The 24,290-nt window shown below is 38.8% G+C and overlaps 2 protein-coding genes across 3 annotated transcripts in view; both read left to right on the top strand.

The window, feature by feature from the left end:
* The window catches only part of LOC148676591 (E3 SUMO-protein ligase ZBED1-like), a 29,025-nt gene extending 4,885 nt beyond the window's left edge, over positions 1–24,140 (top strand). Inside the window, exons 1-2 of one of the 2 annotated variants that reach the window (XM_088609327.1) lie at positions 14,948–15,086; positions 21,339–24,140. In XM_088609327.1, coding sequence (XP_088465453.1) covers positions 21,391–23,469 — 2,079 coding nt within the window. In that variant the 5' untranslated portion in view covers positions 14,948–15,086; positions 21,339–21,390 and the 3' untranslated portion in view covers positions 23,470–24,140. Of the gene's footprint in view, positions 1–14,947; positions 15,087–21,338 lie in introns of those variants that run through there. The other variant, XM_088609338.1, reaches the window with a different exon arrangement.
* LOC148676590 (polyprenol dehydrogenase) overlaps positions 11,307–24,290 on the top strand; it is a 76,708-nt gene continuing 63,724 nt past the window's right edge. The window contains exons 1-2 of the mRNA XM_088644136.1: positions 11,307–11,328; positions 14,850–15,086. Of these exons, the coding sequence (XP_088500262.1) occupies positions 11,307–11,328; positions 14,850–15,086 (259 nt within the window). The remainder of the gene's footprint in view (positions 11,329–14,849; positions 15,087–24,290) is intronic.

Genomic DNA, 24,290 nt, shown 5'->3' with positions numbered 1-24,290 from the left:
TTAGTTACAGTTTTGCTTGATTTGGCCACCTAAGAGGAACAGAGCAAACCATTATTGTGTACCCTAATCGTCTTTGCTTTGATTTGTAAAGCTGTGGAAAAGAGATCTGCCTTATTTTGTCTACACACAGACCATACTGGAAATGTACCCACATAACAGAAGAAGTAGGGAGAGAGGAAATATATCCCAGGAGGCTGAAATACCAACTTTTTAAAGTTTGGCTCTGATAATTATTTTGCTCTTCCAAAGATGTGATCATGTAATTTGAGAAGAAAATTATGAGAAGCAGATGTATCGCCCCAAAATAAAAGTTGGATCAACTTGTATCTTATTCAACTAGTGGTACATAAGGTTTTATATCACAGTAAATTCTAAGGTTACTCACATACCCAAGGAACAGATTCCAGAGTTATAGGAATTGTGCACAGTTGAGACGTAAAGTACAGAATCCAAAAGCACGGATTTAGGAGGCTTGAAGGCTGTGACTCTCTGCTCAGTAGATGTTAAACATTAATTTCAGTAATAGTCTACAGCTCCCTGAGACACAAAGGAAAAGTGAAAAGGAAAAGCAAGAAATTAGGTTTATCTGTGATAAATGCTTTAAATATTCCTCTATTAAAGTATACTCCTACAGCAGGTAAATATGTATCTGGTAGAACTTTCTTTTGGGTGGGACAGTTTAATGGCAGTTAGTGCTGTTTCCTCATAGCTCTTGGGCCTTGGGTTCCATACCAGACTGGAACTCTTTCTGTGGGGAGTTTGCATGTTCTCCCACAGTTTGCGTGTGTTTTCACCTGTTTCTTCCAATCTTCCAAAGACATGATGGTTATGTTAAATTGTATTCCTAAAATTTTGTGCAGGTGTTCACTGTGATAGCCCGGTGTCCTCACTGTACCCCTGAGATAGACTCCAGGTTGCCATACTGTAGGTCTTATGAGGAATTAGAGGCTCTTTGATAAAAGGTGGATGCCTTTACTTCCTTGATTACAAATCAGCCAGAGGTAACGGTAAAACCTAAGGGTTCATTCAGATTTTTGCCTTTTTAAAGAAGAATCCGTACCCCTAGTACAGAGAAACTGTTCAGTTTTCCAGTATGTTCCTGCTGTAGTGTACATGTCAGCCTTTTGTTTGCCTGCCTGTGATTCAATATGATGCGTGAGTCCAAGCCAGCAGACACTGCTCTGCAATTTTTTTGTCATGATGCCTTTTCTGCTAGGTGTTGTGTCACATGCATGCGCTCAGTGTCAGCGTTGCTCATTTTTGCTTTGCTGGATTCTGTTCAGTCTTTACTGTTTTTTTATTCTTTAAGAAAGTACACCAGACACGGTGTTGAAATGGGCATCAGCTTGGGTGACAGTGAAGCAGATATGCGAGTCAGAAGAGAGGAACTGAAAACGACAGAAACAAAACCCAGAGTGACTCATGCTGATTCTTATGTAGAATTTACTTTTCACAGAGGTACTGAGAGAACTGTTGTTGATGTTTTGTATATAGCCAGATTTGATATACAAATCTGACAATCAAAACTGTCAGATTTTCTTAAACTGCAGATATAGTGATACAGTGATCATGTTGTGTATATTTATGTTCACTCATGTTGCTCGTTGACTCAGTGTGTTCTAAAGGAAAATGAATTCATCAGTTGCCAATCAGGTTCATTGTCACTGTGTGAACAGGGATTATAAGACAACTAAAGGCCAATCAGATATTCTAGAGAATCATATCACAAGATCAAGCTCTGAAATCCAAAACACTGCAGCTGTGGCCCATGAAGGGCTGATAATTCCTTAAAAACTAGAATTTAAACATTGTGCAGTGTAATGAGCCTGTTTGTATCCACCCTTACAATGAGGCTATCTAGCCAGAGCATTTTCTGGCTGTGTGTCAGGTACTTTTTCATGCTCAAGAAGGTCAAGCTGACCTATATGGCAGTGTGAATGCATTTGTGATGGGGTGCCGTTTTGTATTGTTGGCTGCACAAAGAGAATGCCCATTTTAGGATGAGACGGTGGATTTCATTGTAAGGCACACCACATGTTCTGTGTGTGAGTGCTATCTCTGTGAAAGGGTGCATATTACACCTTTCAACATGTTGTTTTATTTAACACAGTCACTGCTCTTTCAGACCCACTGAAATATTTTTTTACACTATTTTATGAAAACTGGCCTTTTGGTGGGCAAATTTAAACACATGTAGAAATGTTAGCATTCCTCTGTCATTTCAGAGGTTACAGACACTTTATACTTTCTGGGACCTCAAAAATAAGTCATGGAACAGCCTTTATGTGAAGTTATGCTGAGCAGTCAAGGAAATGTTAGAGAAAGAAAACAGCTTAATTACAATCTTTCTAGTCATCTGTGCAGGCTAGTTCTCTCTTGATGTCACTTGTTTTCTTTATTGAGACTCTTTTGTTCTAGATTCTAGAATATCTGGGCTAGGTCGTGGTGTGTGGTGCGGCAACGTGGCAAGACTCTTTAACAAGCAAGACAAGGCAATAAGATATTGAAAAAGAAGATTGAAAAATTGAATGATCACTTTTTGGGCACGTTCATGGAAGAATCAGGATAGTGCCTGTATTCTGAGAGTTTTGACTCAGATTCGGAAATATTGCACATCCTTGCAGAATGTCGTAATGGCTGTCCCTCAGAAAGAGGGCTTTGTTTTTATTTTTATATGAGCTTTACAGATCGAAATACACCAGTAACACTAAATTAGCTCAGTCTTTTGCCTATCCCTGCACTCCAATCCTGCCCCCCTGCTCCTCCTATTCTACTCGATCTTTTTGTACTCCTTCTCCATCCTCCCACCTCCAGAAGCCCCAGTCCATCCTCGATGCCCAAGAACCAAAATCGCCCAGTCCATGACCACCATTCAAGGCCAGCAAGTTCTGACAACATCTGTGGTCTCTCGACATCTGTCAGAAACACCAGCGCAGCATTGCTCTGGTGTCGTTAATCAGCAAACTGGTAGTGGAACTTGCCAGTCTCTCTTCCTCACTGTAAACAAGGTGTGCAAACCTGCAGGGAGTTAACATGATTGCTCAGCATGCAAACAATAAGGCTGTTTTAATTCTTACATTTTCGTCATTTGCAGAGCTTTTCCCATTTGTGGTAGCCTCAATATCAGTTTAGTAATTTAATTTATTGCATCTGCATGATTCCTAGGATGCTACTGTACCTGTGTGGAGTTTGCATTGTCTCTGGATGATTGTGTGGGTTTCTGATATATTGTTAGGTTAAATGGGATCTGGGATAACTATCCCTGGTGTGAGAGTGTGCATGTGTGTGCATGTGTGTGCATGTGTGATGGACTGACATCCTGTCCAGGGTCTAGCCAGTGTAGCTGCAAGACGTAGCATTCAATAGCCTGTCTTGAATGCTGGTTTCAGAAGTTCTTGGGATCTCCAGTGGAATGTGATTCGAGATTGCTTGGCAGAGAGGGGAGGATGAAATTATAGGTTGTGCAAAGCTTAATTGGGCTTGTTCACGGCGAAACATGTTGTAAAACTCCTACAGTTTACGGTCAAATGGAAACTGCTCCTTTCATCAAAGGCTTGATTTGTTTTAAAGTTTGTCATGGGGTGCCTGGGCCCTCTCAATAAGCTAATGACAACTGCAATTGGTGAGACAAATGTGAAAAAATTTTGACAGATAAGACTGTGTTAGATACTTTGATATGTTTCTCTTTTTAATGATTCAAACTCCAATTACCAGCATTTTCATAACACAGCTATTAAGGGCATACCAGCATGTTCATGATAATCGTAAATCATACTGAGACCTTACGCCTTTTAGATCTGTAATTACTTAGGACAATACGTTTGTACTATACTGTTTCTTTTCTACAGTCTCAAAATTAATTTTTCTTGAAGTCCACTATAAATCCAAGGTCATTTTCAGAATTTGCCTGCCCTGTTTCTTTCCCTATTTTTGTGTTTTTTTTTCTTTGTGTCTGTGCTCTGTGGAGTATAAAAAGATACATGGGATAACAAATTAGATCATTCTGCTTATTTTTTTCAGGAAGGGACAGAAGTAGTCTAATTAAAGAGTAGGTTATCATATTAGGTAAATTAGTCGAAAAGGGACCATTAATTTCAAAATCTTGTTAACTGTTATTGAGTAAGTTTCCAAAAGAATCCACTAAAGGTGGATTATTCTGAAAGGCATTCAATTGCCACTATAATTTTAATTGTAAAGTTTCTTTTTACAGTTCTTTAAATTAAACGACAAGGAGTGCACAATATTTTTCCAAAATGAGTAAGGTGTTTTTTTTTTTTTTACACTGAAACGGAAAATACAAATAAAATTGAACTGCTGTACTTGATAAATTTGGGTGACAGTGGTTAAGCCTGTGGTCTCATGACAGACAGGTTGTGGGCTTGAGTCCCAGATGCAGATGCTGCTGTGTACCTTGGATGAGGTGCTTTATCCCAGTTATTACCAGGTGTGTGAGTGACGATCAGTTTTTGCTGGCTGTAGGCTCTGTGATTGACCAATGTCCCATCCTAGGGGAGATTCTAGTCTGTTTAACACCATGGAAACCAGGATGAGCTCTGGCCTAATGAGCCAATGTGGCTCGAATATGGAAATTTACTGATTTTATTGATAGGATTTACGTGCTCTTAATTGCATTAAGAACATGACTCAGGGGTTCCCATTGTTTTAAGGTAAATTTTGAAAGAGAATTAAAAAAAAACACACTGCCAAAAGACAATTTTTTTTGCCTGCAGTACTGTCACTACAGTCTTCACCAACAGTACAAATTCTGCACACAAAATTCTCAAGAAAATCCTTAATAGTATCTGTGGAATAATATCTTTCTGCATTTGTGAAAGGAAAAACAAATACATTTAATCAAATGGCAATAAGTTCAGATACACTTTAAACAATCTTTTTTGTTGTGATAATGGGAATTCAGCATTCCAAATGGAAATGTGAGAAAAATGAAAGAAATAAAAGCTGTTCAATAAATTGGATTTTAAGTACACATATTTTTCATTTAATTTAAACACCCATTTTGTTATAGCCTGATAACTCCATTAATTGTTTCCTTGCCCACTGAACTCAAACTTTCAGACTTCATTCTCTGAAGAATGAAAGATAAGATAAAGACTTTAAGAGAAAAAAAAGTTTAAAACTGAACAAAAAGGAAAAAGAGCCTTAGCTTGTGCATTCATAGGCAAAGTCTTCAAATAATCTGAAAAACTGAGAACTATTGCCAATAATTCTCTGAATTATAAAAATATCAAGTAAGAGAAGAAAAACTAGCACAGAAAAGACACAGATTTTTCAAGCTGAAAACCCAAATGATAAATTATTATTGATAAATAAGGAGGAATACTCCAGTGTCTTTGAAAAAATTAGTATAGAAAAAGTTATGTAGATTTGCATAGTCTTGGCAGTTTTGGCTGTGTGGGATGTGAAATCCTTATAAGCATGTGAGGGGTGTTCCAGGACTACCTGGTAAGGGGGCAGGTGGCACCACAGACAAGTCTGTCACATTGCGTTCAGATCATCAAAATCACAGCATGGTGCTTGGAGGCTTGGCTATATCAACTCCTTGCTTTCTCTGAGTTACGGGCCTTGAACACATGGAGTATAGCTCAGAACAAAACGCTTTCTCCCCAGAAAGCATATACAGTAGGCTGTGGAAACAACAAAAATGTCAGAGGTTACAATCATGGGTTTATAAGAACCCTCAAAAACTGCACATGGCAAGAATGGCATTTTTTTAAATGCTCAGATGTTTGCCCGAGCTTGTCACTTTTTACATTTTTCAATAGTCAATATGTTTTTCCTAGCATTCAAGACTTTTGGTAATTAAAAACAGTGCAAGCTTTTCTATTTATTTACCAATTAATGTAGATGTTTATTTTGCGTTTTCATCCTTGCTAGAGGTCTGAGTCTGAAGGAATTCTTAATAATAATAATAATAAAAATAAACTTTATTTTATATAGCGCCTTTAAAGGTGGCTTCTCAAAGCGCTTTACAGGATGACAAAAAACAATAAAAAGAAGAATACACAAGATAAAACACAATTACAATATATAGAGGAGACCGTGGGTGGTGGTACTAAGAAGAGCAGAGGGGTGAAGAATAGAACCAGTTAAGTAAAAGCTTTTCTGAAGAAGAGGGTTTTGAGTCTGGATTTGAAGGAGTTTAGAGAAGGTGACTCTGATATCCTTGGGGAGAGAGTTCCAGAGCTTGGGGGCATAACAGGAGAAGGCCCTGTCACCCATACAATGTAGACGGGCTTGGGGGACAGTAAGGAGAACAGAAATAGAAGAGTGAAGGTTGCGAGGTGGGGAGTAGGGCGATAATAGTTCAGATAGGTACTGAGGTGCCAAGCCATGCAGAGCCTTATACAGTAGGTGATAAGGTCTTAATGCACTACGCTTCTAACATTCGAACAGGTGTTTCCCCAGTCTAACTTTGAGTAACTATTATATTATATACACTCCTGAAGAAAACTCCTCTGTTGGATGGAATGGCATGGGATTAACCTCGGCAGATGTAGCTATCTGTGTCCCTGCTGCAATTCACTCCTGGTCTCTCATGGGCTCTGAGCGCTCACAGCCCCATTCCCCATTCCCTAGACAGTGGGTAACTCTGCCATGCCAAGAGACCTGTCCTCTGCTGTGGCAGAGACTTACACTGCCTAGATTTCCGAAGAAGGTGACGTCACTTCAGCAAATACGCTCAGCGTGCTGAGCCCTGTTCCACTTGGTTCCATTTCATCTCTCATGCTGGTGCTGTTCCTTGTTGTAACTTCAATAATATAAATATGTGTATCCAAAAACAGTTCAGCTCTTGAGAACAAAAAAAATGTATGTTCTGTTAATGACTAATGAATCATAGTCATTCACACAACACGGTTGTGTAGAACTGCAACGTGCAGTGGTTAAACAATAATTGAGCATAAACATGTATGCTATAAACAATCTCTGTATTGATTTTGATAAGTAAAAAGTTACAATATATAAACCTGGCCATTATGTAGTCATAATCATAAAAGGCTATTCAGATTTTCTAAATATAAAGTGTCTCCAACACAGTGTTCAGGTGGCTCATTGAATGTTATAAGCTCCCAGGATAATGGTGCAGACTGTTTGCAAAAATTACTTCTCATCCATTAGCTGTAATTGAAAAAAAAAAACAAATGCATTTGAACAATAGTAAAATTACGCACTTGCTGAGGTAACTGCAAACCATAACTGTACTGTATGTGATGAGATTTTTTTCCCTATCTGACCAAAGTTGGTCACTGTCTTCTTTTAAGTCCACAACACATGAAGCATGTTTTTAAGCAGGACTGATTTTGCCTGCCAGCTTTGCTGCCCGTATTGCTCATAGTGAATAACTACAGTACAATTCTTAAAAGTGACAAATATTAATCATGTCCATCTACTAATCTAAAGGCAACATGATTCATGCTCGTGCTCATCTTCTCTTCCTAAAGAAAAGTTGTATTAAATTATGAACATAAGACTTGACCCAGTTGGAGTAAATTTTACAGGAAGTATCATGACTGCCAGTTGCACAGGAATAGCGCACTGTGCGATGAAAAGTTGGAAATAAAGCTTTTTTCACTAAGTTAAAGACATTTCACCATGATATCAGTATTATGTAATTGATTGCAGAGTACTGCACAGAGCTACATTTTGAATGAAAATCTTTTGTTCTCTTTTGACTTGCTTTTATTATCCTGTTTTAGTATTCTGAAAACAATAGTTTCCAAAAGAAAGTTCAATGAGAGGAAATGACATTTCAGCTGTGCAGTGGCTTAAGACTATTGTTATTCACTCCTAATGGAAGTCAGATCTCCCTGCAATGCAGATTTAGATTTCACTTCCCAAACCTGCCAAGAGGTCTTAAGAAGTTGTTTTTTGATAGATTATTTTAATCATTGAACTCTGCTACAATGACTGGAAAGATTTAAATTATTAAAAAGTCTGGCAATTTGAAAGCATGAAAGAACTGCTGAGCAAACCCCATGATAAAAATACTGAGAAATGTTGCTTCACTCAGTCCAGGGAGAAGGGTTCGAGGTCCTGTGATATAGAGTGACAGTGCCAGCTCCCTCTGTCTGAGGCTTTCTGAGGAATCTGCCTCAAGATGGAAAACGTCTCTGCATGCTGCTGCTTTTTATTACTGGCTTGTATTTAATTTTTTGTCTTTCGAATTTGCAATTTTCTAGTCGTTTCTGGAATCATGTTTGTTGTGTCCTGTAACTCAACATAGCAAGAATATCTTTGCATTGAGAATGAAATACCCTTTGATGTTTTCAAATCTCACCTCAAAATGTTTTTTTTTTGATGGCCTTCAATTATTTGTCTATTTCTTTTTTAACTTCACATTTATACTAGGTTTCATTGTATTTCTGTTTTGGTTTACTGTACTTTTTTGTATGTATAATTTATGAAAGCACCCTGGGAATGCTCTGGATTGAAAGGTGCTATATAAGAATCAAATTGGGTGATTTATTTGATTGATTGATCCATCATAAAGGAGGATCACCCTAATCAAAGCAAATAAAAAGCTCCCTTCACTATCTTTCTCATTGGCAACATGTTGATAAGATTCATTTCCAAAACCCCCAAAAAAGTGCATAATACTGATTAGCTGAAGCTTGATTTCACTTTGTGGCAGAAAGCATGTGTACAACACAGTGTTGAAAGACCTCATATTACGCAGCACTAAAAGTCACATATGATAGAGACCCAATGTGCTCTTGGCAGTGATTTTATCTTGAATGCTGTTTGGCTTGTCATGTTGTCTGTAGTCAAAGTGGATAGGATTTGTATATTTGACCTGTACAGCGGATTATGATAAATTTCCTTCAACGAGAATGCCTGGATATGTCGAGATAAGTTCAGGACAGCAGCCGTCCCTACAAGACGTCCAATGATTTGCTGTGTGTATCAGAGGTTCATGGCATTAGATTGTAAATTTGTTGTTGCTCTCCAGATTAGGTCTTTGGCATGGAGGATTTTGCAATTTTCTGGGAAGTGTGAATCACACATGTGGGGATCAAACTGAGGCAGCCGTTCTTTTTGCTTATTCCACCATTTACATTAGGCATAGAAGAACAACTGCTGTACCAGTAATTGGGTTCTTGGTATTTTGCTCAACCCGAAGAATGACTTTTTAGTCAAAAAATGTTAATTTAACTCTACTGGACTGGAAACAAGTCTGGGGGGAAAACTTAGCATAATATTTCAAGGGGGACAGTAGTCCCCAATGTCTGGTCACAAACAGAGGGTGAAAAACTACCTGTTACTATCATTACAGAAAGAATAAATTTAATTTACAGTATATAGGGTATTTCTGCAGATAAAATCAACCAGAACTTGGTCCAGTGTGAAATAATCATTTTAATACCTGTCAACTGAACTAAAAGTGATTTTACTCCATTTCTTTACCTACAGTATCATGCGTATTTGCTTGTAGGAAAGGGTCATGATATTTTTACTTTCTTGACTTTTAATTGCTTTTTGGAAATTACTGTAGCTGTTTTTTCCACATCTGTTAATGTTTTTGTTATAGTTCTAGTAGAGAGAAATGTTTGAAAAAGCTTCATTTTACATCAAGGAAAATAACAAATAATGCAATAATGTGGGTTTAAAAATATCATTCCTTCCCACTCGCTCTATGGTTGGGTAAAACTCAGATCCAGCAGTAGATTCATCCGGTAGTGCCCAGCCAGTCATCTCCTACTTTTACACTGTGTGAACAAAATATAAACTGTGGGACAGCAGGTGCCCGTGGGAGAGATGACTAGTAGGTAGTCAAAAACCCAGCCCTACAGCCCAGGCAGGGACTGAGGTTACTGTTACATTTCAATATAGATCCCCCTTTTTACTGAATATATCGAACTAAACCCAAGTGATCTTTGTTCATTTGTGCTCCACCTTTTCTAGGCACAGTTCAAACATTCAGTTTGTAAAATCCATCCCAGAATCTGCCTGGAAGCTGTTTCCTGACAAAATATTCACGAGCATTTGATTCCAAACTCCAGCTTTGCGAAAGCTGAATAAAAGATCTGTATTGCGTGTATTGCTCAAAAACTGATATAAGCCTTTATCTTTTTTAGAATTAAACCAACAAAGACATATTTTTAATCAAGTGTACAGTACGTGGCCAACACCAGTATGCATGCTTCTCAGGTTACACTGGTGTTTGAAAGCTGTCAAAGGGAATTTGCTCCATATCCCTTTAAGGATGCAGTGTCTTGCAGAAGACTCTACCCCCAGGGCCAAGAAATTTACTCCCTTCTTATAAAAATAACTAAATGTGTTCTACACAGAGAATGTGGAAAATTGTTATTCAGATCATGGCAAGGAACATTAGATAGGATTTCAGATGATATAAAAGCTTGTTTTTCCCAGTACAAAAATAATATGGAGGTAGTATATTTAAAAATGTTTAATATTTGTTCAAAATTATATATTTTACTTAGTGTTTTAGATACATATAAGCATTTGACTATTATTTGAAGTGAAGGACCTTGAAATCTCTTAAAATATTATTAGTGCTAAAGGTGTACCGTACAGTATGTTACAATTTTGATAATGAAGTGGACACACTGTTTAAATATTACATAAAGTTTTTCCAATGGTCATCCCCAATAGCTTCTAAAACATAATTTAATAATGTATATTTTGAGTAGATTTAGAGTTTTCACAGAGATTAAGTTCAGATCCGTGTTATTTAGTTACTCAAAGGACCATATCTTACTGGCTGAATTGTTGATTTTGATGTTTTGTTGATTTAAAAAATATATGGGAAATTATTTCACATTAGTGATTCATAGAGGGTTTTAATTTGTACAAATATTGTTTATGAAACATGGTCTGCATATAACCACTTCCTTGCTAAAATGTAAAAATATTTTAAAAAACAGTTGATGAAACAAAAGAGAGAATATAATTCAATGATTATAACGTCAAGTATCTGTGATTTTGAACATTATTCTTTCCTTTTTTGTTAAATTCCTCTGTCAGCACTTGCAAACGCTCTGCACTCTGACTTTTAAAGTTTAAGTGATTATCTTAGTGATGTGAGCTGAAACAGAAAAAATGAAGTAGCATTAAGTGAAATTCAACTCTTCCCCTGTCCAATGATGCAAGCTGAAGAAGATCCATTATCCACTATTACTCAATAAGGATTTGGGTACTCGTCCAACAGGCGTATTTACAATACTGTTATGGGCCAGAAAAGGAAACCAGTTTTAACTTTTTCCATTTCAATTTTACTTTTAACTTACTATCACGTAAACACAATGAAGCTGAAATGTTTTTCTAAGATGACTGAGCCTCTGTTGCACAGTGAGGTGGATTAGTAAATTCACTAAGTGAAGTACAGTACATTCTGTGATGTCTTAACTGTACTGCACTTCAGTGTAATCCTTTTTTCATAATTCCAGTTCATCGTAGTTTATATTGTATTTCTTGTTTTTTTTAAAGAAGAGCTCTAATCCATTGTTTATGTAGATTCGGGATCTTCTTTAGATTCATTTTCTAACCAACTCCAAGGTTAAAAGGTGACAGTGACAGTTTCCAGGAGCCGTTTAAATGAAATAGTAAAATCATGTCACAAGCAGACAGCTAATTGTTTCATTAAATGTCCTGTACAAAAAGGAACATGATATCAGAATAGCATAACAAAGCAGGAAAAAATGAACTGATAAGTGTCTGTCTGTTTCTGTTGGCTAATTCTAATTTGATTTACAGCTGGTGAATGTGATGTCTCTTCACTGGACACAAAGCCAATATTTATTTGTAAAGAAGGAATGGTGGGAAAATCTGCATAAAATAAAAAAATGTCTTTATTAACAGGCTTTTGATGTTGATATAAAAGTGCCTTTTACATCAAGTGTCTCCTTAGACTGCTTGGCTAACAGAGGTTGACTTGCTTAAAGATGTTTCTGGTGCAGTGTTGATTAGATTATAGCATAAAAACACACCTGTTGCATAATGTTTACCACAAAAAATAACATTAAGAAACTAATTCTGTAATACTAAAAAAGCATCTTGAATGGTCTATTTAAGCAAATTCATATAATATATTCAAGTAAGGGGATTTAACTCAACTCAAATCCAAACAATACAGAGGAGAACAGGAACGGACTTTTTCACCTAATTCTTGTATATATCTGTAGTACTGCATACAACATAATTTAGAAGAGACAACATCAGTGTGAACTCTGTTTGAATTCTTGCACCATATTTCTGTGCTAATAGCAATTTCTATTAACAGACAACTTGACCTGCGGATTGAACTCAAAGCATTCGCAAAGAGGAACAGAATTTAACCATTGTATGACATTTTAAAATAAAGCCATAGATAAAAGGCTGATAAACAATGGATTGGAGCTCTTGTTTAGACTTATGGTTAAACCCTGTTGTTATACAATCAGGTGTGTATTTCTTTAAAAATAGTAGCCACGCTGTCGTCTCTCATGCCAACTGCTTTGGCGCTGTCCTGAGTGATTCAGCTCATCACTACCTGCATTCATTGTCAGCTGTGACAGGTGCCACAGCTGTCACCTTCCTCTGTCAGACACCTGTCTCTTCCCAATGCCAGAACTGAACACAGATCAGTAGCTGTCTAGAGGGATGTTTTTCATCCTATAAGTCTATTGACAGCAGTTTTAACTTCTTCATTACATTTGGCATAAGTGGAAGACAAGCACTTGCTTCAACTAAACCCCTGTGAAGGATCTTTGTCGGGCTATCTATTTTTTTAGAAAATCATTTCATTGGCGAATGGATGAATATACTGTAACTTTTTGTAAAGTTTAAATGAGCCAGACCATGTTTATTACTGGGTCTTACACCAGATGTCTTACCTCTTACACCCTTGGCAGGAATTATAGTCCTCTATTCTCTATCATTACTTTGAATAATAATAATTATTATTCCATCCATCCATTTTCTAATCGCTTCATCCAATTCAGGGTTGCTGGAGAGCTGGACCCTATCCCAGCAAGCAACAGGCACAAAGCAGGATTCACCTTGGATAGGACACCACTCCATCTAATACAACAACAACGGCAACAATAATAATAATAATAATAATATAAAATGCAAATCATACCTTCCTTTTCATCTATAGCAAAGGGAAATGTTTAATATTTTAACTAAAAATAGGTTGTGTTGCTTTAGGAACAGATTTATGTTTTGTCTTTAATAAAATGTCCTGAACTTTTTGCGCAAATCAAAATAAGCACAAAAACTGCATGGAATCCCTGTAGTTATGACGTAATATTATTTCAGTTCCAAAGAGACAACTGGACTGATCCAGAATCTGCAGTGGACTTCACCATTACAGAGAATATGTATCCATAGCCAATTTTGAGGGTATTCAGTATTTAAAATTTGGAATTTTATGGTGTTCTTGTAACATCTCGATGTGTTGTGTTGTACTGTTTTCTGTAACATTTCTGATATAATCATCTCTTTTAAATGGAGCTTAAATCAAAGGTGTGTTTTCTCTTAAGAAATTCTGTTGGATACAGTAATAAACATTTAAATTAATCTTAATAATATGATATAGCCAGCAGCCATATCACCTTACAACTCAAACTGGTAGCCCACTGAAGCTCAGCAGGTGTGAGCCTGTCTAGCATGTGGCTGGGAGACCTGGTGGGAAAGCTGAGGTTGCAGCTGGAAGAGATGCTAGTGGGATTTTTAATGACCACAGAGAGTCAGGACCTCAGTTTTACATCTCATCCAAAGGTCAGCACCTTTTCACACTATACTGTCCCTATAACTATACTGGGGCATTAGGTGCCACACAGCCTGTAGGGTGAGCACCCCCTAATAGCTCCACTAATACCTGTTCCAGCAGCAACCTTAGCTTTCCCAGGTGGTCTCCCATCCAGGTACTGATCAGGCTCACACCTGCTTAGTTTCAGTGGGTTGCTTTGATCACTGAATCTGAGACCGTTCCATCTCGGTAAACACCACCTTGCTTTGGAGCTGGAAATGTTGACACAGCCAGGTGTTACCAATTGTACGTAGATTCACTTCATGAAATATTTTTAGTATTAATACAAATTTATTCGAATTGATTACAGGTAAGTTATTACAATTAGCAGTAACTAGAAATTTTAATTATCAACTTAACATAAATACTGAAGTCTTACCTCCATTAACCATATCAGTTATTGGGTGGAGCAGGGGCACTGTGGCTGGAAGGTTGCCAGTTCAAACCCTGCAGCTGGCAGAGGAATCCTACTCTGTCGGGCCCCTGAGCAAGGCCCTTAACCCCAACTGCTCCAGGGGTGCTGTACAATGGCTGACCCTGTGCTCTGACCCTGTGCTCTGACCCTAAGCTTCTCTCCCTGTCTGTGTCTCATGGAGAACAAAATGGGGTATGTGAAAAGACGAATTCCTAATGCAAGAAATTGTATATGGCTAATAAAGTGATATTATCTTATTGTGAAAAAATAGCTAGAGAAGTAACTATAAGATATCAGTTTCTAGGTAATCTGGGTTTGAAAAATATGCATTTAGCTTGTTAGATTCCTTTGAACAGGCAGTGGCAGTAACAGATACCAGCAGAGCATATAATAAGGTACACTACTCAGTATTTAGATTTTAAAATATTTCCACATGACTGGTAAACTATAGTAAAAATGATTAATTATATTTTAGTTTGTTGAAGTTATTTGTATTTAAGCCTAAAATTCTGGACGATTTTGTTTTTCTTAAATAAAATATAAATGATAAATAATGAATATACCGGTGGTTAGCTGATTATGTGCGGTCTTCGGGTGGGCGAATGAGATTTTTGCAAGCTACATACTAATTTTAGCACGGCTTGGTCATTGTGCTGTATGCAGATCCGACGGCGGAACTGTGGTTTGAGAAGCACAAGTTTCCGCGGGGTGGGGTGTCAGCGCTGCTGCCGAAGGCGGACTCCGGACAGAAAAGGACGGGGCACGCAGTAACAGGCGGCTGGAGAACGATCAATGCAGACATGTCGCTGTGTTCGGTGGTTCTCTCAGTGTTGAAGGTGTATTATATCGGCTTTAAGGTTCTCCTGTACCAGCTCTTCAACAAATCGTTCACTCTGCCAGGTTAGAACCGACTCTTTGCTCTGAAACAGACATATCACTTGACCAGTTTTCCTTATTGTGGATCGTTGTGACAACTGCTTACAATTTTCCAAACAGGCCAAAGTCCATGCGTAATACATATCTTTTAGTATCGTACTCAGAGTCATAGTTAGTGTGTACAGTAGCTGTGTATAATTGTTTTCTAATTATGAAGAGGTTATTTGAATTTGATCAAATTGTCACAAGTACAGTTTGTGTAAAAGCGTGTCTGAAATGATATCACTGGCACATTTTTCTTATATACTGTATAGTCACTCTCAAAGATAGATCGCTGGCAGTTATATTTAATCGTTACAGTATCTTAAAGCGGAGGGCTGTACCGTATTTGTACCAGCTTCTCGTAGCAGTTTCTTGATCTTGTTCCTTGTAGTGGATTTCTGTCTCTCCTTAGCAGAGAAGGAACTGCTCTCGATCATATGATTCCCATTTCGTTTAAACGGATTTCGCTCATTTTCATCTTGTACCATCTTTTGGGTATTTTGAAGCTATCAAGCAGCGACTATATAAAAAGAACTTTTAAATTATATGTGAAACCAATAATAGATATTCTTCTGAATAATGTAATGTAAAATATAAAATTGGTTTTCACAGCTTCAAAAACTTGTCAGTATTTCTTAAGTTCAGTATTTTATTTCTAAATTTACTTTTAACCACCCGTAGTTGTAACTGTATTGTATACCAAGTGATCAGCTTCCACTAAGTGCTTTGTGACTATGACCCTGTGCAGTAAATATTTGGCTTAAGTCCTGTTTGATTAGGCACAGATTAAATACAGTGATGCCATTCTTCACGTGATCTCCAATGTGAAACTATAGGTCATAAAGGTCTGAAATGTAGAAGTGGACAATTGTTATAACTTAAGCAGCCGCAAGATTATTGTTACAGTATGCTTAACTTTAAAATCAGTTGTCCTAATATACAGTATACACACCTATTCTGGAACAGTGTTTTATTTAAAGAAACAAGTATTTAAATTGTAATAAGGAAAGCAGCTACTTGTACATCTTTTATTGTGTGGTTTCAGGATAACCATCCTAGCAGCACTGTGAGGGCAGACCAGTACTGCTGCAAGTGGTGATAGTGGACCAGTAGGTGGCAGTATTCCCTGTGGACCAGAATTCCCCCCACCCCAAAACAAAAGCTTTAGGAGGTGTCACTGCTTGGACATGATGTTAACCTGAAGTCATTAAAGATCCCATGGCACTTTTGAAAATAAGCAAAGTCTCAGTCCTGACTAAATTCCATTTTGCCCTTGTGCAGGGTGACCTTAAATTTCAACCTTAATTAAAGGTGCGGTTTCACATTTCTGCCAGTGATCCTCCATGCACTGGGGCTGCTTGCTGCATAAAGGCTGCCTTGTGTCAACCCAATGGTGGCTATGCTTCTGTGGTGACTGTGACAGACATCCAGCATTACATACCATCAGGTTGTCAGCCTACATACAGTAATAAAGCTGAGCCTATAGGACTAACATCAGACTGAGCAATCTGGCCCCAGCCTCTGCACCTGTCTGCGAAGTAGAGAAAATAATCAGCAACTTTGTCAGGTGACTACTGTGGTGCTGTTTGTTTTATTCTTTTAACTGATCAAAATCTCCAGAGTGCTTCTTTGTTTCAACTGAACGAGTAGTACTGTAGGTTACAGGTACAGAGCAGAAGTGTCTATAGAGTCACTTCATTTCAGAAGTGAGAGGCCGGGAAGTGTTTTCCTGTCTGCCGCTGGTGCAGCAGAAGGACTGTGGAAGATGCATCCCAAGTGATGCCGAATCTGCTGAAACTGATTTTAAAAAAGATGTGGTTTGCCTAGCAATTAAAATGCAAGAGAAGGGGCTTCAAAGTTATCTTGCTCTGATTTGCGTGCCATCAAGCAAATTGATGAAAAAAAAAGCGGAAGAGGAGGAAACAACGCCAGACTCCTAGGGGATGTAAAGTGGGCAAAGCCGACGTGGCAGCTTTAGCTAGTATCAAATTCAATTATCCAAGCAGAGAAAAAAAAATCTGAATCTGAATAATGAGATAATACCTCGCAAGCTCTTTTTGTGTGTTTGTTGGTGCTGCATTGCCCAGACTAAAACTAGAACTCTCGTACACTTTTCACTTACGATGCTTAATTATATTTTGTAGAATTAAACTTGGCTAAAGGATCTTGTTTGCAGTTTTTGTACAGAGGATTCATAAGAAAGCTGAAAGCAAGTGTACTATCAAGGGAGAAGTCTGTATAATGAGTTTCTTTGCTTCTCACAACAAATCATCATTTGAAATCCAGGCAGCAAGTCTAACAGGAAATGCAGTTCACTGGAATGGAGAGAAGCAAGTGCTTGAAAGGATTGTGGCTCAGTCGCAACCGGAATGTTGTTTCATATTTTCATTTATGACAAAGATGTGGCAAGGCAGGCCAGCACCTTGGTGCGGTATTTTGCATGGCTACCTCGCAGCGCTTGGGGCCCTGGGCTCATTCTGAGGGTGCTATCGGCATGGAGTTCGTATGTTCTCCCTGTGTTTGTGTGGGTTTTCTCTGGGTGCTCCGGTTTCCTCCCACAGTCCAAAGACATACTGGTAGATGAATTGGCTTCTGGGAAAATTTGCTCTTTTGTGAGTGTGTATGTGTCTGTGTGTGCCTGGTGTCCCAGGCAGGGTGTATCATGTTTTTCTTCCATGGCTTGCTGGATTCAGTTCCATCTCCCTCTACGACCAGCTACTGGATATAAAGCAGTTTCGAAGATGGATGGACGGAAGATTAATTTAAAACCTTACAGCATATGAACCAACATCCAACATCAATTTTTGGTTAAAAGTTTTAAGTGGGAGTCAGTAAAGAAAACATGAGAATCAGCTGATCAGGTGTTTATTCTGCTTGTAAAACGGGTTGGCAACATGCAGATTTGTGCCTGACATGTCTGGCAGCTCCTGCTCAGCAACTCTATAAACTTTAAGGTGCCAGAACATAGCATTAACAATGCTGCCTCTCAGTGCTGGGCCCTGGGTTCAGTTCTGAGTGGAGTTTGTATGTTCTTCCCTTGTTCAGGTAGGTTTCCTTCAGGTGCTCTGATTTCCTCCTACAATCAAGCACAAACTAGTTGGATAATTGGCTTCTGGGAAAATTGTCCCTGGTGTGAGTGTGTGGTTTTGTGTAAATGTAAATTCTTTTTCACAATATTCATAATGCACACTGAAAAAGGAGCTTGACTTCTTCCAGTTACTTATAAATTTGAATACGAAGATTTATTTTTCCTTCTCAGTCTCATACAAATGTAGAGAAGGCCATTTTTAATTCACAGCTATGTACAGTACATTGTGCAAGGATTTAGCAATAAGAACCTTTCACCCATTTTCATCATGTACCCTCTTTTGATTTGTTGCCTACACAGTTGTCTCTGTATTCTTGATTGTCTTGCCGTATAAATTTGTTTTTTTTAAATGTGATCTTCTTGACCTAAGAGGCTGATGTTTAATATTTTCTTTTCAAGTAGACATGTAGGTGAAAAGTAACCTTCAAGGACATACACCAGCAATGGTTTGTACTGTTCTGAGGTCATGTGCAGTTCTGTGATTCACTAGCAGACAGCGTGAAGTAGCTAGAAGATCAGCGTGAGCAAAACTTGAAAGCTGCCTTGTGTTGAGATAAATGGTGTCATTATTTACAGGAAGACGCCCATCCTCGTGCTGCACACAAATGCTTATTAATCGCTAGCGTGTCACTTCAGTGTTTTTGATTGGTCCTTTGGAGATCAAAGCATCTGAAGATAGTTTTATGAAAAACAGGCCAGTGCATCTGAGAAGCAAACTAGTACAGTACAGTCTTACAGAGCACAAGTTGGGATCAGTGATGTAGTATAGAGGGCATCTGTTGGCACCAATTGTGACATGTAATCCAAAAGCCTTGGTGCCCAGCTTTTTGAGGACCACCGGGGTGCAGTGGCCTAGATCTGGCCAGCATATTCTCGTCCTGCCCTGAAGCACTGGCTCCTGGGTCACATGAGCTACCAGCAAGGTCAGTGAGGGCTGCAGTCAGACATGTTTCTTCTGTAGCGTGCTCCACATCTCACAGTGTGACCAGTGGCAAATGGCATGTAGGCAAAGGGTATGCAAAGGTTCGTCTTCTCCTAGTGTAGGATATTTCAGGTAATTACTGTAGCAGTGAGCTGATCCCTGATATTCACATATATATTCCCATTGAGTATAATACAAAATCCAAAGTAAAAAATCATTTGGATACCTCATGCCAATAGGAATCAATGTTGAATGAAGTTGGAGGTGGACACTATTTCAATCCTTGAAAATAGTGCAATAAAGTGTGAGAAGCGTAGTGTACATTTTTGAAAATTGACAGTCCTTAGTACTTTTTTGCATTGTGTGATCCATCAATAAATGTGAATCCACATTTGCTAATCAGTGGGGTTTTGCAGTTCACAGTGACATCTAATTAATACAGTGCTATGTCCTACTCAGACCTGACCTTGACTGTAGTTAGTGTGGGGGTATATTATAAGGAATAGCCCTTGATGACCCCTATTAAAAAACAGATGAAGAGCAGAGAGGCAGAGGACTTGTTATACCTTTTAACATGTATGATATTTTTCTGCTCCCAAAACTTGAAACTACTATCCAATCTATTTGAAGTGCATTGACTGTATAGTCTACTATGTAGTAGTGAGCCCTGCCATAACTCACGTATTTGAAATGGGTACATTAATCATTTATTGTTTGGTGTGAAGTTTGTATTTAATCTGGTTGCTGTCTTGATTTGTACACGCAAAAAGCATTCCTGAAAAAGATTAAGGACACCTAAGCAAGCTTAGAAAGTAATTATGGCTGTATTCTGTAGCACTTTAATGTTTCGACAAACTATATACTTATTTTGAAGCACTAGCATGTTTTCACAAGGATCACTACTCTGGAAAACTGGAATTCTGTATTTTGAAGTAGATTGTCAATAACAAGTTACAGAATGGTTTTATCTGTCTCTATACGTTACTCATGTGTTTTTATATGACAGAGTAATTTGTTTCTCCATGGGGAATCCAATACTATATGGGATCATGCTGTAACCAAATAAGGAGAGAGAAATAATTATCTGATGTTTAGGCTTAGTGAATATAGACATTAGATTCATCCATTATAGTACTGGCATTTCTCTGCTTTTCTAAATCTTGTGTGTGATGTGCAGTAGATTCAAACAATGTTAAGGTATGTAAAATTACAAGGGATTTATTGTGAACTTTGGTTTGCAAACTGGTTCCATCCCTTTAAAAAAAAAATGTATGTCTTTAGGGTTAAATACTGATAAACTCTTAAGATTCTTTTAAAGCTGTTGTTAATGTATTCATTGCTAAACACTGTTTTCTATTCTGATTTCATGAACTGATGTCATCCTCTCTGACTACCAAGTGGTGTTTTTAAACAGGGTACTTTAAAGCCATGAACTTGACTCTTACTTTTTTAAGTGTAGCCTGTTTTCAGGTAGAAGACATAGAAAAAATGTTTTGCTTAGTTCTACTTAAAAAACAGCTTTCTAAATTGCTGAGAGACCTCATTAGAATTTTGTAACGCTAATAAATATGGAATACTATTAAATTGTTAATATTAAAAGTTGTCTGAAGATTTTACTTTCTTTGGTCTAATACCTGAGAGTTTTATTTAATTGTCTTTATTTTTGCATGACCCAACTTTAAATCCTTCTGATTCATTAATTTAAAAATAGAAGCTTACAAGGTCAGATTTCATCAATCTGTTGTCTCTGATGGAATCTTCACCAGCTCAGAAAATTGGCAGCGGTGTTTTAAACAAATACTTTTAACATTGACGTTTGTGAGCAAATTAACCTGGGACTTGGGGAGGAATTAGACAAGCAGTGAAATCTGTTTTGAGCACTTTAAAAAGTATTTTGGCATCAAACGTTGCCTAGAAGCATTGTTTCAGATGATATGTGTGAAAAGTGAATTACATTTAAGTTGCCCGAAATTCTAGTTAAATTCATTAACTATCGAATGAATATATAACCCAGATTTTCGGAAATGTGTAGTCTTTCGCTGTGATCCAGAAGCACATTAGAGAGTGTCAGATTACCAGTGAATCAAGCTAAAACCAGGGCATACATTTTGATGTCTTCTTTTTATAAAGGGTTAGGTGCTGTTTTGAAATTCATGTTCGAAGAAATAATCCTCTCCATTTTCCCTTTTAATGTCTCACGCCTTTATCTCGCTGCCTTTGGCAGGTACTCATTAATGAGTGAAGGTTCATAAGGGGATCTGGGTGCCTCGGAAGCAATGGAGATTAAATGCTCGGAGAGTTCCCCATCAGACCTCAAACTGGTCGCTCACCCCAGAGCAAAAAGTAAGGTCTGGAAGTACTTTGGCTTTGACACCGATGCTGAAGGATGCATCTTGCACTGGAAGAAAATATATTGTAGAATCTGCATGGCGCAGATTGCGTATTCAGGGAACACCTCCAACCTCTCCTACCACTTGGAAAAGAACCACCCAGATGAGTTTTGTGAATTCGTGAAGAGTAACACGGAACAGATGAGGGAGGCGTTTGCCACGGCCTTTTCCAAAATTAAGCCCGAGTCGTCTCATCATTTTCCGCAGGACGCCTTAATCATGAAGCCCAGCTATGGGTACGAGAACAGAAAACATCAGGACCTGACCTTGGCTGTTGTCAGCTTCATCTGCGAGGGAATGTACCCCGTCTCAGTGGTTGATGAGCCTGCCTTTAAAACCCTTCTGAAAACGGCTGACTCCAGATACGAACTTCCTAGCCGGAGCTACGTATCGACAAAGGCCATCCCTCAAAAGTACTATCTAGTGCGGGAAGCTCTGTTTAAAGAATTTGCAGATGTAGTGTGGTGCGCCGTTTCCACCGATCTGTGGAGAAGCGAGACGCAAAACAGGACGTACATTTCTCTCTCCTCTCATTTTCTAAACAGGTGTAGTGTTAATAGCCTTGTGCTTTTTACTAGGTGCTTGAAAACCTTCGAAGTGCCAGAAGATAACAGTGCTGAGAATATCACACGTGCCCTGTATGAGGCCTTTGTTGAATGGGGGATCAACTGCAAAGTCTATGGTGCCACTACCAACTGTTCCCCAGATATAACGAAAGCTTGTTCTCTTCTCGATCTGCCGGTGCACATGCCCTGCTTTGGCCACACTGTCAATAAAGGCGTTGAAAAAGCCTTCGAGCTTCCTAAGCTAAGCACCTTTTTAAGGCGCTGTAGAAAGCTGGTGGAGTATTTCCAGCAGTCCAATGAAGCGATGTACATGCTGAGAGAAAAGCAGAAGCTGCAAGGCCTGCCACAGTGCATGCTGATAAGTGACAGAGTCACCTGCTGGGTAACCACCCTTGCCATGCTTCAGCGTCTTAAAGAGCAGCAGTTTGTCATTGCTTCAGTCCTGGTGGACGACAGCAACAATCACCACTTGATGCTCGAGACGACGGAGTGGAGCATAGTCGATGACCTGGTAGACTTGCTGCAGCCTTTTAGGCAGGCGGCTGACATGATGATGGCCTGCAAGTACCCCACAATCAGTATGGTTAAGCCCCTCCTGCACATGCTCTTAAATACGACCTTGAAAGCCAAAGACAGCGACCTCAAAGAGGTCAGCATGGCCAAGGAGGTCATCGCTAAGGAGCTGTCCTCCACCTACCAGCAGACACCCGAGATCGACATGTTTCTGAACGTGGCGACTTTTATTGACCCCCGCTACAAAAAGCTTCCCTTTCTTTCTCCCTTCGAGCGGTCCCAAGTGGAAAACCGAGTCATCGAAGAAGCTAAAGCCGTGTTGGAGAAGTGTAAGGAAGGCTGTGCAGCTGACGACCCACTGCAGTTCTCCGATGAGCCGCCTGTGAAAAGGCAGGCAACCTCCTCTCCTCCGCCATCCAGCCATGCTGGCAACTTGCTGGCTGTGATTTTCTGCCCCTCGGGGACTGACGAAAACCAGGAGGAGCTGCACGCTCAAGTGATGGAGGAGCTGAGCAATTTCAAATCGCAGAAGGTTTTGGGACTGAACGAGGACCCTCTCCGCTGGTGGTCCGACCGCTTGGCCCTGTTCCCGATCCTTCCGAAGGTGCTCCAGAAGTACTGGTGTGTCCCGGCCACGAGCGTCTTTCCCGAGAGGCTCTTCACTTCTTCGGGCCACGTGCTGAGTGGGAAGAGAAACCGCCTTGCGCCCGCGCACGTGGACCAGCAGGTCTTCCTGTACGAGAACAGCCGCAACGGCTACGAGGCCGAGCTGGCGGGGGAGGATGAGGGGGAATGGGGCATCGAACAGGACCAAGCGATAGTTGTTGGAGATGCATTCAGCATGCAGGGCTCTTTTATCAATGCAAAAGACATTGGGTTCTTCTGATCTCTGAAACACTGCATGCATTATTCATGAAGCAGATTCTGTGAAATAGAATTTTGAAATTGTTTTAACTAACTTATGAATGAACTGTATATTTTTCTTCATTAGTTTTAGGTTAAAGTATTATACACCTGTCCTTAAAATGCATTGTAAATTTACATCTTACACTTTAACTGTGTAAAGTGAATCTAGTTTAATATGTTTGACTGAAATCTGTATTTTTTTCTATGAAGACAGTGGTGCAGCCTTGTAAATGCTCCTTTGAGAGAGCCTTTTTATTGTGATCAATGTTTATATGCTTTGTGCATTAAGAATCACATTAGTAGTGCAAGGTTACTTTATTGGGCATGTGTTACTTCCTTTATTTGTAACTGTTTTGTCATACATTTACAGGAAATGTGAACTTATTTACTTTCTAAAGTGAGACTGTTCCATTTGTCTTAGCTGTGTTTTGCCAGTTACATAAAATAACCCGAGAGTGGTCCTAGATTTACAGAAAGAAGATTGTTATGGATCTAATTACTGGCGTTATTGTCTCTTTTGTAGAATGTCCTTTTTAGTATCTTTTGCAACAAAGGTCATTTTCACTGTTTCTGTACATCTTTGGTGTTGGTACTTGAAGATCATCTACTGGCATAAGCCCAGGGAGTCAAAAATAAAAACGGTGAAACGAATGGAGAAATCATAATTATTTCTTGCATCTCATATCATATTAAGGTTGACTTATTGCATTTGTTATAGTATTAGCTAACAAAATATGTTAAATGTCACACAAGTTTTTCCCTTTTATTGTCTTGTAAAGCAGATACAGCATAGTATGGAGT

The sequence above is a fragment of the Lepisosteus platostomus genome, chromosome 2 (assembly GCF_059453375.1).
Source record: "Lepisosteus platostomus isolate fLepPlt1 chromosome 2, fLepPlt1.hap1, whole genome shotgun sequence".
Lineage (NCBI taxonomy): Eukaryota > Metazoa > Chordata > Actinopteri > Semionotiformes > Lepisosteidae > Lepisosteus > Lepisosteus platostomus.
This window is presented reverse-complemented; position numbering and strand designations above follow the sequence as displayed.